The 16,795-nt window shown below is 43.8% G+C and overlaps 1 protein-coding gene across 2 annotated transcripts in view; it reads right to left on the bottom strand.

Moving 5' to 3' along the window:
• CCDC148 (coiled-coil domain containing 148) overlaps positions 1-16,795 on the bottom strand; it is a 185,407-nt gene that overhangs the window by 35,603 nt on the left and 133,009 nt on the right. For both annotated transcript variants that reach the window (XM_066575998.1, XM_066576000.1), the window contains 2 exons: positions 6,530-6,668; positions 307-513 (listed from right to left, as the gene is read on the bottom strand). In XM_066575998.1, coding sequence (XP_066432095.1) covers positions 307-513; positions 6,530-6,668 — 346 coding nt within the window. The remainder of the gene's footprint in view (positions 1-306; positions 514-6,529; positions 6,669-16,795) is intronic.

Below are 16,795 nucleotides of genomic sequence, written 5' to 3'. Positions count from 1 at the left end.
TTCCTCTGTGTGCCAGCTGTGACTAACAGCTGAGAATCCGATCTGCTCCTGCTTGATTGCCTGATGAAGTTAAACAGAGTGGCGATGCTGGAGCAGAGGGCAATAAAGAGGTAAGTAATTGCTGAATTATTAACTTGGAGCACCCTACACCCCTTTTAACTAGTTAGGTAACCCCTGTAAATACCTGCAAGACTGCAAATGAAAGGTGAGCTAAGACGAGTGAGAAATGTGACATTTTATAACTAGGCAATGATTTTTACATACTGTATAAAAGATAAGAAGGCCTTAGGTGCTACAATCGCTTACTTTTTCTTTGAGTTCATTACAGATCTCTTGCTGTCGCTTTCTGTCATTTGCAACAAAGAGTTCTATTTCATATATAGAACCAGCTTCGGCAATGGTCATTGCTGCCTTGACGAGAAAATCTTTTTTATAGCGAGTCCAGCTCTCCATCAATGCTCTTCTTTGATCTTTATTGAAGCGATGCAAGTCCCACATCTTTTCATGGCTCACCTACACGCAAAACATAATGTAAGTGACAGCCAAGCTCCCTGCTATGCCACATTCAAACGCATGCAACAATGGGAACCTGTGGTTCATGGTCATCACAATGGATATATCTGAATTGGAAACAATTAAAGAGTCACGCACACTCTCCTAAGCTTATAATACAATCTACTGTAGGGATCTTAAAAACTATTTGATTTCAGTGTTTCCAAATGGCTTCCTATAAGACATATTTTGCCCAAAGTTTGTTTGAAAACTCCATATACAAACAGAACCATTATTTTAGAACAGCCCAAAGAAAAAAATACACTTATGCTGAATTATTCATGAGAACGTATACAGTCATTAAAGCGTACTCTTCCAATGATTCACTTAAAACTCCTTATAATTTCATCATAGTATGTAAATTCACAGATGAGTGCTCTGTTACACAATAGTTTTGTCATTTGCAGGCTAAAGTAAGTGGAGACTTAATTTACTGCAGCCCTTTACTTCCTTCCTGCTGGTGTCAGAGAGAGAGAGAAAAAATAACTAAAATATCTAAAATTGCTTACACAAACAGATAATTACAAACCACATGTGTGCTTTTTAGAAGAGAATTGTATATAACAAAGAACTGTGATTACAGCAGCATCAGTGCTGGTTAAAGTACTGTACAGGAGTTTACTAACATGGAAGAGAAAGTAGCAAGCCTTGTAGAAACAGTGACCATGACCGGGCAGGTATTTCTCTGTATCTGTAACAGGGCGGAAAATGTTAAAAACTTCTTGGCATAAATTTATATTCCACAACACTTCTGCTCGATTCAACCCAAACAACCAATCACTGTGAATCAGCCAACCCAAACAACCAATCACTTTGAATCAGCCAACCCAAACAACCAATCACTTTGAATCAGCCAACCCAAACAACCAATCACTGTGAATCAGCCAACCCAAACAACCAATCACTTTGAATCAGCCAACCCAAACAACCAATCACTGTGAATCAGCTAACCCAAACAACCAATCACTTTGAATCAGCCAACCTAAACAACCAATCACTTTGAATCAGCCAACCCAAACAACCAATCACTTTGAATCAGCCAACCCAAACAACCAATCACTTTGAATCAGCCAACCCAAACAACCAATCACTGTGAATCAGCTAACCCAAACAACCAATCAATTTGAATCAGCCAACCCAAATAACCAATCACTTTGAATCAGCCAACCCAAACAACCAATCACTTTGAATCAGCCAACCCAAACAACCAATCACTGTGAATCAGCTAACCCAAACAACCAATCACTGTGAATCAGCTAACCCAAACAACCAATCACTGTGAATCAGCCAACCCAAACAACCAATCACTTTGAATCAGCCAACCCAAACAACCAATCACTGTGAGTCAGCCAACCCAAACAACCAATCACTTTGAATCAGCCAACCCAAACAACCAATCACTTTGAATCAGCCAACCCAAACAACCAATCACTTTGAATCAGCCAACCCAAACAACCAATCACTTTGAATCAGCCAACCCAAACAACCAATCACTGTGAATCAGCTAACCCAAACAACCAATCAATTTGAATCAGCCAACCCAAATAACCAATCACTTTGAATCAGCCAACCCAAACAACCAATCACTTTGAATCAGCCAACCCAAACAACCAATCACTGTGAATCAGCCAACCCAAACAACCAATCACTGTGAATCAGCCAACCCAAACAACCAATCACTTTGAATCAGCCAACCCAAACAACCAATCACTGTGAGTCAGCCAACCCAAACAACCAATCAGATTGCGAATCGAGCAGTGTTGTGGAATATAGATATATGCTGTTACGCCAGTCAGCTCATAGTTAATTTTGCCAGCACACCTTGTTCTGTCCAGACTAACCAGGGTTAACAGCTCCTGTGCCTTTTAGTCAGGTTAATTACCCTGCTATGTGTCTGAGTAGTGTGCTGGTGATTGACAGGTCGATCTACCTATCGGCTCCTCCCGACTGCCTATAAGATCCAGCTCTGGCTGCCTGGGAGGGGCCGATTATTGTTCAGTTTTTCAGTGACCTCAGAGTAGTCCAGCTGCTCTGACCTGTTGGTTCTGAATTATTGTTCATTCTTCAGTTTGCTAGCCAGTCTGCTATCCACTCTGCTGAGTAGTCCTACTGCTCTCACCTGCTGGTAGTCTGGCCCTGCTACTTTGTGTTCAGTTTTTAGTGTCTTGTACTTTGTGGTGCTTTCTGTGTCTTGTACTTTGTGTTCAGCTTCAGTGTCAGCTTGTCCGCTAGACCTCGCTGTTATCAGCCAGGGTCTTGTATTCTGCTTCTGTCAGCTTGTCCGCTAGTCCTCGCTGTTATCCGCCAAGCTTTACCATCTTCCTCTGTCCTGTTTTGTATTGTGCGTGTTGGCTTTGTCACCTGCCTTTCCTGTCCGTGCTAGTGGGTAGTAATATCTTGCATAGGTACGGCGGTCCCTGCCTAGCCCCCCCCCCCCCCCCCCCTAGTAAGCGTAGGGTCAGAGTTGGCGGCCTGGACGTGTCCACCATCAGGGCTATCTCCAGGAAGAGACAGTGGCGTGGGTTTAGATCAGGGAGCCCCACGACATGCGTACCTAGGCACCCCACTAGTACCGTAACATATGCCTGCAGCAAACGGCTGAGTCCTCCTCGTCTGCCTGCTCAGCTTCTGCTGGTGACGGGGCTTTGAATACCCCGCCTCCAGCAGAGCAAGCACTGTGATGGGCTAATCGCAGCGCCATCTGCCAATTACAGCTGGCGCTCGATGATCACAGCAATTCAGTGAATGACATCAGTAAATGGCTATGATTGGCTCTTTGAGCGCCAGCTGTGATTGGCTGCTGGTGCTGTGATTAGCCAATCACAGCGCTCTTTCCTGGAGGTGGGGTATTCAAAGCCCCATCGCTGGAAAGAAGCTTAGCAGGCAGACGGGGAGGACACTTGATGCAGCTCCGCCAGAGACCATCGGGATGCCGCGGACCGGGTAAATATAAGCCCCCCCCCCACCCCTGAAGATAAAACACCGTGCCCTTTTTGGGGCAAAAAATAATATAAGACAGTGTCTTATTTTCAGGGGTACACAGTACATATATATGCATTTATCACAAATAGCTTGCTGTGCTCTCTAAATATCACACTATTTGTGCGGACTCTGATACAAATGCATAATGCGCATACAGTACATGCAAACATACATATATCTTTATTTTATACTCTGTTCTTCTCTTTTAAAAGACAGGAAATGCTTGAGGTATGTCTCAGCTCTAGGACCTATGGAGCAGAGACAGAGACCTACTCAATGTACCAGAAAGTCTACAAACTTGCTAGAGTATGTATACAGATGTCCCCTATTATGACTTTTCTTACATTTTTCACTGGAGGTACATTGTTAATGCAAGTAAATCTATTTAATCTTGAAATGTCCATGTGTACCTCTGGATACAGCATTTTGGAACTTTGCATAATAAATAATGCATAAAAAATTACTTGACTAACTAACTTGATTATAAAAAACATACTGTATTTCAAGGGGTTGTCCAGGTCCATATTCACATGTATAGGTACCAAATACTATATATGACCAACCTTTCATATCTCATATTAGCACCACAGGCTACAATATCTTCTCTCTTCTGTGTATTGCTAGACTTAGGCCTCCTGCACACTGGCAAGAGCAATACTGGGCCGCGAGTAACGGCCCGATATTCCTCTCGCAATCCTGGAAAGCCCTGGATGCGAGGCGTTTTCACAGGGGAAACAACCTCGCATCACAGTAGGGCTGAATAAATCTCCTGCTGTGGCTGTCACAACCACGGTAGGAGATAGCAATCTTCTCCCATTGATTTCAATAAGCCCGGCGGCAGCGGCACCAGCCCCATTGAAATCAACGGGAGAAGAGTGCTGAAGGAATTCCCTGCCACTGCTGTCACAGCTGCAGCAGGGGATCGTGATGTTCTCCCATCGTTCTCAATGGGGCCAGTGGCAGCGGCTCTGGCTTCATTGAAATCAATGGGAGAAGGTTGCAATCCTCTGCCACTGCTGTGACAGCTGCAGCAGGGAATTCCTTCATCTCTGCGGGAAGTCCCTTCATCAATCAACAATGTGACCGTGCTCATTGATGAGGGGACGCCCCGTGGCGAGCGTTTTCAGTGGGGGGGGAGGCTTGAAATATAAGCTCTACTCTGAAAATAATCCCTAGCTGCAGAAAAAAATAAAAATACATCACCTTAGAAGTGCTGTCATCTCTGGAGCGCCTTCTTGCAGATCCCCGGCACTTTTCTTCAGCATCTCTTCTGGCTGGGGATTGAAAAATCCCCGCCTCCTAAAAGTGTTGACTCTGATTTGCTGAGCGCTGCCTCTGATTGGTCACAGCGCTCAGCCAATCAGAAAATCCTCACCGTGGGAAGTCCCCTCATCAGTGAACACTGTAACAGTGCTGTCACAGTGTTCAGTGATGAGTGGACACGACATGGGGATGAAAGAATCCCTGCCTCAGCTGTCACAGCAGTGGCAGAGGATCGCAATCATCTCCCATTGCTTCCAATGGGGCCAGCGCTGCTTCCGCCGGCCCCGTTGGAAACCATGAGCGAGATCGCAAAAAGATAGGACATGCTGCAATTTTGTTTCAATGCTGCATCACAAGCTTTAAAACATCGCATGTGTGAATAAAGTCATTGCAGGCAATGGCTTCATAATTTTGCGATTTCTCGCAGCCTCCCAGTGCTGGGAAATCATGCGACTTGATCGCCAGTGTAAAGGCACCCTTAATAGAGCAATTGTCATCTCTGCAGTTACACCACTGTTGTATTCAATGTCCTAAGGATTGGTAGTAGGTAGAGATAATAATGGCGTTATGTTACAGCTTGGAAAATGTACATGTTGAAAATATTATAGCTAGACTTTGCTGGATGAAGAAAAAAAATCCAAATTTCTCATCACAGATAGGAATGGGTCGCGTCTAGGCATGAAAGTCATGGACAAATAGTGCAGGTCCAGGATGGAACATAGAGCTATTGTTCTCTTAATGATTTGTTCATGTAGTGAAGGTAGAAAGCGTAGGAAAGGTAAGTCACCTGCATGACTCGTTAATGTATAAATGGCTAAAATCATCTTTAGTACATTTGCCTTGATTGTCAAAAACATTGCAAGACCACAAGTTACAGTACACGACTAAAATTAGGTCTTCAAAATGAAAGCTACCCATTCAATGAGCAAAGTGGTTGTTCATTTGTAAGCTATTGCTGGCTTATCTACAGGATAGGTCATCAGTAGCAGATTGCAAAGGGTCTGCCACCCAGATCTCTAGCTATCAGCTGTTTGATGGAAGAATGCACTTATGCACTGAGCTGATTTCTGCAGAAAGCAGACAACTCTGTTCCCACAGCAGTGGCGAGACTTGGTATTACAGGCCCAGCTTCATTTGAAGTGAATGGGAACTTTGCCTTTATACTAAGCCTGACCACTGCAGTGGGAATAGAGCTGTCTGCTTCCTGCAGATATCAGCTAAGTGCATGCGTGCACTAGCTTGGTGATCAGGTGATTGGCGAGGGTTTTGGTCAGCAAAATTCTGCTGATCTACTACTAATGACCTCTGCTAAGGATAGGCCATCAGTAGCTTAAAGCTGGACCTCTCCTTTAAATATATCATTGCCTCAGTACTACTGAACCCTCTACCCCAATGTGAATACAATCCCAGACAAATCCCCATATCTATGGCATTATGGGGTGTTTGGGTATACAAGCATTTGGGGTTGTTTTTAAGAGCAGTATTAGAGGTTGAAGAATGGAAAGTTGAAGACCTCTACTCTTCTGCAGTTTTCTCTTGAGATCCAAAACCACAAGAGTGCTTCATTACTCATGCAAGCAGTTCTCTTATGATGCCATGCAGTACGTAGGCGTTACACTATTATATGATTACGGTGTTTACTGTGTTTTTATTAACCTTCTTCATTTCAGTTTTGAAGTAATCATGTGTATATTCATAATTATAGTCTAGGACGTAAAATAAATGTACTTACCAGCTCCTGCCTTGATTTGTGTGGAAGGTGTCTAGATAACAAATCCAAGTACAGAGTTCTTCTATTAGGAAGGTCACTTGGATACTGGCTAACAATTGTCTGACAAATCCAATGATCTTCATGACTCCATTTACAGTCGCTACAAAAAATATAAAACGGTGTGTTTTGGTATATACTGTGGATAATCCCTTTTTGTAAGAAGGGTCCTACAACAATATGCTAATCTCAAGATATTCCATTACTAGGACTCCGACCAAAGAGCTGTAATCTGCAGGAGGAACCAGGTAGGGTTTAAAGTGGTATTCCCATCTCTGACTTTTATGACGCATCCACATGACATGCCATAAAAGACACGCGTTCCACCTCTGGGGTCCACACCAATCTTGAGATCTGACCTAGTTGTATGTGGTGGTCTGGAGTACGGAAACAGCCAAGTGGGCTGTTATACTGTTTCCACAACTTCAATAGACGTGAATGAGAGTTACGAAAACGGTGTTGCACGTTGAGCTACACTCCAGAAACATCAAAACCTGCAGTGATACGCTATTTCCATGATGCCCATTCACTTCTGCGAGAGTTAGGGAAATGGTATTGCAGCCTACTCAACATTTTTCCCAGCCACCCGGTTGCAGCATGTAGATGGGTATTCTTATCTTCACCATGACATGCAGAGATGGGAATACTCTTTACAATCTACTGCAGCGCCACCACAAGTGAAAAGAAGTATTACACAGTGCCTAATAAAATCACTGATCTGTCTGCATAACACACAGTTGGGTCCTCCACGAGGATGGATACTAATAGCGCAAATAGTATCGCAAATCGACGCCAGTTCATGGCAAGCATAGATTTTATTTTTTATCTTTAGAACACTTCATGTAGCCAAATTTATTATAAGGCGTGCACCTCTTGATACATTTGTTGCATTTTACTTTAAAGAGCTTTAGTTTAAGACTGGCATATTAAATGTATTCTTAACCCTTTGCAATCCAATTTTGGATTTACGGTTCCCTAGGAGGCCTTCTCTTTCTGCCATTATACAATGCCGCCACCTGCTGGCTAGAGTCAGTACTGCGGTATTGGACATGCAGGAGAGGCCCCCGACAACAGAGTGGCCAGTAATCTACAGTAAGAATACCCTGACGGATGTCTTCCAACATCGGAAGCTGTACAGCCTTCAATCAGAATGTCTTTAGATGTCAGACAGTGGATTGGAAAGGGTTAAATCAACCATTTTGGGGGGTTTCATTCGTGTTTGATAATCTTCCTTGTCCCTTTGAAAACAAGCTGAAATGCACCACACTGTATGATGTATTGGAAAATGTTTAAAAAATTTTAAGTGGAGCAGAAAGAAATGGGTGGAAAAAATGCAAATACGCCATTTTTTGGCGGGGAGGGGGATCAATGTTACAGCCATCAGGTTAGCTTCATGCTATGGTTCCATTATGACGATACTATGTTCATAGTTTTCTTTTGTCTTACTAGTTTTAAAAATTAAAAACTCTTTTATAAAATAAAATATTTTTTGCTGTCATATTCAAAGTCCCATAACTTTATTTTCTCCATCGATGGGGCTGACAATTATGTTTACTTTTTATTGTTGTATCTGTTTTATAGGAAAAAACATTTACTTAGCCCCCCTGCACACAAGCGGAAATTCTGCGGCGGGATTTCCTGCAGAATTTCCGCCCGTGGAAGCTGCCATAGGATTGCATTAGAAATCTCGCGCAGAAAACAGATCGTGCAATGCTCTATTTCCATGCGGGGCTGGCAGAGCACATCAAAGAGCCGCAGCCACGGGAGAGGTGAGTGCCGCGCTGGTCCCTGCAGGGGCTTGGGTCTGGTCCCGCTGCGAGAATTCTTTTTATGTATTTTTTTTCACTTCCATTTTACAAGGGACTTGAGTACAGAGCCTTATCTGTTGTGTTAGGCTGAATGCACATGGGCGGAAATTCTGCAACGAGACTTCTTGCAGAATTTCCGCTGTTGCACGCTGCCATAGGATTGCATTAGTTTATGCAATCCTATGCAGACAGCCGGGATTTGAGCTTGTGAAAACTCGCGTGGTAACAAAATCGAGGCATGTCCTATTTCAGTGTGAGCCTCGCATAGGCTCGCACTGGTGAGTCATCGCTGACGGGCCGGGTCTGCACTGCGCATGTGTGGCTGTGCGCCAGCCGGCACATCGCAGAGCAGAGAGAAAAGATGCCGAACGGGTCAGTGAGAGGTCACTGCAGGGCCATGGGTCGCATCTTGCTGCGAGAATTTCGCAGTCGGAATCCGACCCGGCCGTCTGCATTCAGCCTTACTATCCTGCCATATTTAGGTCTCCAGCAGTACAACAGAGCTGTCATTAAATACCCCACTTTCTAATCAGATGATTCTGCTAACTCTCCAATCTGTACAGCACAGCTGACAAGTGAAAGCCTTCGCCCTGTAAATCAGCCCACTGTGCCTGCTCTAGTGACCACTGTGAAAACAGCAATATTTCAAGTTTTTTTTTAATGCAGTCACATAGAAAAGAGGAAAAAATAAAAAAAATTGCATTCAAAACCAAATTTAACCCTTTCCCAATATGTATGGAAGATGCTGGGTGTCATTGTATAGAGGCGGCTACGTCTAGCTGCAACTGCTGAGATAGGAGGTAACTCCAATCCTGGCAGTTAACCTTTTAGATGCTACTGTCAGTTCTGACAATAGCCTGACACAGAGGGAGGTGGCTCCCTCTATCTTTCACACAGCCGGTCCGCAATGAGATTACAGGCTGCTGTTTGGTTAACCATAGCAGCCTAGGCCATTGTGAAGGCCCCCTAGACCTGCCATGGATGGCTTCCTATTACGTTGTGCCTTTAGCAGGGCTTAAAGGGGTTGTCCCGCACCGAAACGGGTTTTTTTTTTCCTGATTGGCTGGAATCGGCACGTGACGGGGCGGAGCTACACGGAGCCGGCATCCTGCACGAGCGGCCCCATTGAGAAACGAAGAAGACCCGGACTGCGCAAGCGCGTCTAATTTGGCCATTAGACGCCGAAAATTAGACGGGCTCCATGGAAACGAGGACGCTAGCAACGGAGCAGGTAAGTGAAAAACTTCTTATAACTTCTGTATGGCTCATAATTAATGCACAATGTACATTACAAAGTGCATTAATATGGCCATACAGAAGTGTATAGACCCACTTGCTGCCGCGGGACAACCCCTTTAAGAGGATGCCTGTAAAAGTACAATATACTGCAATATTGATGTATGGCAATTATTTTTTACATGCAAACAGATGATCACCAGTTCCAGTCCCCTATGGGAACTAAAAATAAATAAATGAAAAATTAGACTAATACGTTTTTTTTTCCAATTATCAATTAATTTAAAAAAATAATAAAAGTTTTAAAAAACCCTCTTTCAAGTTGTTGGATCAAGAGAAAAAACAAAACAGTTGATATTGCTGTGTTCATAACAATCCAATTAATTAAAACATCACATTATCTATCCTGTATGTTGAACACTGCAAAAAAAAGATAAGCAATTCTAGAACTGCGCTTTTTTTGGTCATCCCATCTCCAAGAAAAATGTGAATAAAAGTGATCAAATATTTGGTATGTACCCCAACATGGTACAAATAAAAGCTACAGGTTGCCACATACAGAATGGGAGGAATTGGGCTAAGCAGCAGCACATGGGAAAAAGACTTGGGTATACTAATAGATCATAGACTGAACACGAGTCAACAATGTGATGCAGCAGCTAAAAAGGCTAACACAATTCTTGGATGTATTAGATCACGTTAGGTAATTATCCCCCTCTACTCTTCCTTAGTCATCTGGAATACTGTGTCCAGTTCTGGGCACCCCACTTTAAAAAAGACACAGACAAACTGGAGCAAGTTCAGAGAAGAGTTACCAAGATGGTGAGCGGTCTGCAAATCATGTCCTATGAGGAACGGTTAAAGGATCTGGGAATGTTTACCTTGCAAAAAGAAGGCTGAGAGGAGACTTAAAGGGGTTGTCCCGCGCCGAAACGGGTTTGTTTTTTTTTCAACCCCCCCCCCCCCCGTTCGGCGCGAGACAACCCCGATGCAGGGACCTAAAGAAAGCTTACCGGAGCGCTTACCTTAATCCCCGCGCTCCGGTGACTTCTATACTTACCGGTGAAGATGGCCGCCGGGATCCTCTTCCTCCGTGGACCGCAGCTCTTCTGTGCGGTCCATTGCCGATTCCAGCCTCCTGATTGGCTGGAATCGGCACGTGACGGGGCGGAGCTACACGGAGCCGGCATTCTGCACGAGCGGCTCCATTGAAGAGAGCAGAAGACTCGGACTGCGCAAGCGCGGCTAATTTGGCCATCGGAGGGCGAAAATTAGTCGGCTCCATGGGAACGAGGACGCTAGCAACGGAGCAGGTAAGTAAAAAACTTTTTATAACTTCTGTATGGCTCATAATTAATGCACAATGTACATTACAAAGTGCATTAATATGGCCATACAGAAGTGTATAGACCCACTTGCTGCCGCGGGACAACCCCTTTAATAGCTGTCTACAAATATCTGAAGGGCTGTCACAGTGCAGAGGCATCAGCCCTATTCTCATTTGCACAAAGAAAGACTAGAAGCAATGGGATGAAACTGAAAGGTAGGAAACACAAATTAGATATTAGAAAAAACTTTGACAATGAGGGTGATCACTGAGTGGAACAGGCTACCATGGTAGGTGGTGAGTTCTCCAGCAATGGAAGTGTTCAAAGAAAGGCTGGACAGACATCTGTATGGGATGATTTAGTGAATCCTGCAGAGAGGCGGGGGTTGAACCTGATGACCCTGGAGGTCCCTTCCAACTGTACCATTCTAGGATTCTATGCCACGCAAAAAATGAGCCCTCAATCAGCTCCACTGATGGAAAAATAAACATTTTAGGTGCTAAAAGATAGCAAAAGAAAGCAATTTTTATTCTTTAAGTAAGAAAAAACACTGTAATCACACTGACCCACAGAATGCAGATAACATATCCTTTCTATTGCACCGTGATCACCATGTATACCAAACTCCCCCCAAAATGGCAAAATTGTGTATTTTTCTATTTCAATTTGAAATTCAAAAAAGTTTACCAATACATTATATGCAGCATTATGTTAAATGGCACCATTAAAAACAAAAAAATATGACTTTTTGAATATGGGGATGGAAAAATGAAAAAAAAAAGGTCTGCAACATTTTGAGATTATACATTCCCTTTAATTACCTATTAGGGTGTTTGAAGTGGGCTATCTAAACTAGACAATTGCTTTAAAGGGGTTTCTGGGCAAAAAAACACTGCTGACCTATCCTCAGGATAGGTCATCAATAGTTAATCGCTGGGCACCCACTACTGCCAATCCTCAGCGATGGGTTTATTGCCCAGTCTGCTGTCAATGCAGCGGAGTCATACGTCATCACAGAGGACAGGAAAGGAAGTTTCTTAGTTGGCTTCACTCCCCTAGAAATCAATGAGAGATGAAATGGCTATTACTATTCTATATCCAACCTAGCTGTCAGAGGCGGAAGTGTAATAGCCAACTTCACCTCCCATTGATTTCAATGGGAGTAATATCAGCTATAGCACTTCCTCCCCCATTCCCTTTAACAACGTCCGGCTCTGCTGCACTGACAGCAGCCTGGGCAATCAATTCATCGCCAGGGATTCTAAGCAGTAGGTCCCCAACGATCAACTTTTAACAACCTATCCTTAAGATAGTTTTTGCCCAGAAACCCCTTTAATGAGAAGCTAGAAAAGCTCCTACTGTAAAGTTAGCAAGATGGGCACTGATACGTTCCACACAATTCAATCCTTGTTTTAAGAAATATCTGAATAAAACCCATTTGTTATAAATGTCACCTAAATTTTGACAAGGTATTTTAATGATTTGCAGTTTCCAGTAAATTTCCATTATTATTTTCCTTCACTTGGTAATCCCTTAAAGCTGTTGTCCCATAAAAATAACTTATCATCTATCCACAGGATAGGTGATAGATAGTTGATTGATGGAGGTCCGACCGTTGGGAACCCTACTGATCATGAAAACATGGGTTCCAAGTCTACCTGAATCAATAAGGTGGGTGCTCACCTGTGTACACTACCACTCTATTAATTCAAAGGGACTGATGGAGATAGCGGAGTACAAGTGCTCAGCTACCTTCAGCACTCCAATTGAAATGCATAGAGCGGTAGTGTGCACAGGTGAGCACCACCCCATTCATTCAGGGACGCTCTGGACCTCCATTGTCGTGATTGGTGGGGATCCCAGTGGTTGGACACCGAATGATCAGCTACGTATTACCCATTCTGTGGATAGGTGATGGGCTGTTCTATGAAACAAACCTATTTAAGCTCATCCCACAGCTATCCCGTCATCTTAAAGGCTAAGTAGACCTTTGGACTTTTTTAATCAATGTCTTTTTTAGAAATGAAACTGGAGAGTTGATCTTGTGCGTATTTATGACAAAGACCAGCTGATCAGTGCTGGAACACTCCAGAAACATGAATGTAGGAAGGCCTGCGAACCACATGTGAGGCTTTCTAAAAGCATTTTCTCCCACACAGACTTAGTACGATTTGTGTGTATTTATTTTCATGCACAAAGGTTTCCATAGTCTTTAAGGAGGTCTCATAACCTTCTCATATATTACAATAGGCTAATGCCTAAAATGATATCATACACATGACAAGGACCATTTTTGTGGAAACCCGAGACATAAAAGACCAAAGACCATAGACCAGCGATTCACAACTGGGGTGCTGTGCCACCCTTGCATTCCATGAGAACCCACCAAGGGTGCTGTGGCTCTCAGGTTGGCAATAAATCATCCACCATTCACATTTTCCCACTTCCCTTCCAGCTCAAAGCCAACAGAAGATCATTGTTTTTTGGGAAGGGGCAGTGACACCATACATTGCTGTTTGAAAGGGGCAGTGAGGCTGCACATTGTTGTTTGGGGAGGAGAAGAGACGCCGCACATTGTTTTTGGAGAGGGGCAGTGACCCTGCACATTGCTGTTTGGGGCGGAGCAATTTTTGGTAGGGGTGCCCGCGGTATACATTTTTTTCTATGGGTGCCCCGAGATGGAAAAAGTTGGGAAACACTGCCTTAGACTATACCTTTACCTTCACACTGCCTTGATTTTATCAGAATAAGACCCTGTAAAGGGTGAAGTAGGCATGGCCCAAATATAGGCAATCTGAGGTTTGAGTTATTGCTTGCAAGCAGTGTGGGAACCAAAATAGTGTAGGCGACTAGTCCAATTCAATGTGGAAACAGAATTAATAGACATATGAAGGTGATTGAACACAAGCAGCTTGAAGATATGAAGGAAAAACATATTGCAATTAAATTCTCAACAACACAACAACATCTGCTGATAGTCGTCCGATGTCAGCTTCTTACCAGGATGTTAAGCACAATTCCTCCTACACATATGTCCCCAATACCGCCTGCACCCAAATTAAATAAATCAAACTTGATTTAGTTGTAAAGTATACATCAGTTATCCCTCCACTTCTCCTGCCAACATTGCTGCATGTACAGTTTTGGAGTATAATATAACACTTTACGCCTCACTGAATATACAGATAAAACTTGGCTTTGGAGCTAAAAGCCTATATAAAGAATGGAAGACCCGTGCCAACTCATAGCTAAAATAAGCCTTTACCCTCAGGCAAAATAATAGAGAAACCTCTACAAGAGATCCAGCTTGGCTTGCACTATCATCAGTAATAATACTAGCTTCATAATAGCTAACTATGATGCCAGGGGGAAATAATGTGGTGTGACGCTTATGGGGTGTGATTGCCTAAACTGATGCAAATGTTGATTGCAAGGAACAGTTCTCCCAATTTTAGGTAATTTAGGTAAATGCAAAACCCTCTTTGTCTCGAGATGTTAGAATAATTTTCTCTAGACAAGGACCAGGTTAGTATAGTGTTGGAGAAAATCTTATTGCTCACCATAAGGGCCTTTTTACATGGGTGCTGCAATTTTCGGCCGCCCAAATCGTGGCCGAAAATCGCATGACCAAGTCGCGGCTAAATCTCCCGTTTTCTCACCCATTCACACGGCTGGACTGTGGTGTCCATATGACGCAACCCAGAATTTCATGGCCTGGGGGGAGAGACTTTCTCTCCCCTCCCCTTCCATAGAAGCCTAGGAGAGCTGCCGGGAAGGGGAGGGACTTTAGCAGCACTTGTCATGCTAAATTCACTGCCCCTTCCCTTTTTTCACGGCTCTCATAGGCTCTCATAGGAGTCTATGGGAATGGCCGATGTATTCCGGCAAAAGAGAGGACAAGTCCTATCTTTTCCAGCTGGCGTAAAAGCGGCTGTCCGGAATGCGCACCGTATGCACATCTTTTCCGGATGACCGATTTTACGGACCAGAAAATCTCCAATCTGAACAAATGCATTGGAATCCAATGCGTCAGATGGTCGCGATTTTTGGACAGTGTTTTTATCACAACTAAATCGTCACGATAAAACGCTCTTGTGAAACTAGCCTAAGTGTGAATGCACACGGGCAGATTTATTTGAATTGCGGAATCCTGAGCGGACGACCGCCTCCGTGTTCTGCAGCAAATACTGCCCATAGCATGCTATGCAAAATTGATCCTTCATGCACATGAGCGGAAACCAATTGCAGCTTCCACTTGCGGATGAAAAATCGCAGCATGCTTCATTTTCCTGCAGTGTCTGCACAAATGGCTTTTATTGAAGACAATGGAAGTCGTCCGACCCGCGGCCCATCTGCAATTGACATTGCGGACAGGACCCGGATTCCACGGGAAAAGCAGGAGTTAAAAAAAAAAAACTGAACTGCGCATGTCTGACAGCGAGTCATGCGGACCTTCTGCAGTACAGATGAAGCGAAAAGAAACCAGGTACGCCTGGACGCCGCTACTGCCAGGCTGGATTCCGCATGCAGCCTGAGGCTAGGGGAACATGGGGATTTGGGCAGCAACACACATCGCATAGTCAGTGATTGCATTATGGCCTTACTGCATTGCATCTTAACGTAAGCGAATGCAGTCGCATTGCAATTTGCAATTAGCCGTGATTCTACAAATGTAAGAAATCTATTAGCTTTGGATTGGATTATTACTTCTCATGTAAATGATCCTTTGATGTGGACCTGCCAAAATGCATGCTTTTATTAGTTGCTTCTGGCAAGCCCTAAGAGGCTTCCATAGATGTCAGACCTAGAGGCCATTGTTAGGCCTCTGGTGTGACAGCAACCCATTGGCACCCTGCAATCAAGTTACGGGAGGCTGATAGGGTACAAAGGGAGACCGCTTCTTTTGTAAACCACTTAGATGCTGCAATCAGCATTGACCAGGACATCTAAGGAGTTAAAGGGACTTATGCCAAAATCTAAAGTTATCCCCCATCCACAGGAAGGAAGATCACTTTATGATGGGTGTAGATTTCACTAACAAAGGTCATATGTCCCCCTCTTCTCTTCACTGAGTGGTTGCTTCTTCCACCCAAAGCAATTTCCGGCAGTCCCATTGAAGATGAATGGAGCAGTACTGGGCATGCACACCACCGTTCTATTAAATTTCCTCCTCAGTATGGTGAGTGCAATGAGGCCACAATGAGAAGGAAAGGGGGCAGCAGATCCCCATTCTTGGGATGGGTGGGGGTCTCACCGCTGAGACCCCCACCGATCAAAGTTATCCCTTATTCTTTGGATAGGGGATAACTTTAGATTTTAGAATAACCCCTTTAAGCAGAATTTGAGTTAGCTGGCCATTTGAGCAGGAGCCCGGCTGTCATTAAACAGCTGAGGTTTCACTATATCCGGAACAGGACACTCATGCCAGGCTTTCGATGCCATAATAAGGCACATTAATCAGAGTAAACCCCATTAGCGACCACTATAAAAAGTGTATTGGCGTTCAATAAAGGGTTAAGCATGGTTTAAAGTAAAGGATACGATAAACTCTCTGTGATGTCACTAAGCCTTTAAATACTATCAGTTCCTTGTACAGATGGACTATTCTGAGAAGATGTGGGAGGCTGAGCAGACAAAGCCATCACAATACTTGCTGGTCAAAGTCTTTAAACATCACAGTTTTATGCTAAGCCAAAACTTCAAAGCGCATTTCGTTGAATTAAGGTTAACTAGCCTTTCCTAAGCATTAGTTGAAATGAATGCCAGCTAATGTGAAAAAATCTGAACACAAAGCTGTGCTTCATGATATCGGCAGTGAAATAGGCCAGAGAACTCCTGTACCCCCTAACAGCCCCGAA

This window comes from Eleutherodactylus coqui, chromosome 8 (assembly GCF_035609145.1).
Source record: "Eleutherodactylus coqui strain aEleCoq1 chromosome 8, aEleCoq1.hap1, whole genome shotgun sequence".
NCBI lineage: Eukaryota > Metazoa > Chordata > Amphibia > Anura > Eleutherodactylidae > Eleutherodactylus > Eleutherodactylus coqui.
The sequence above is the reverse complement of the archived record's forward strand: the minus strand, read 5'-3'. Positions and strand labels throughout refer to the sequence as shown.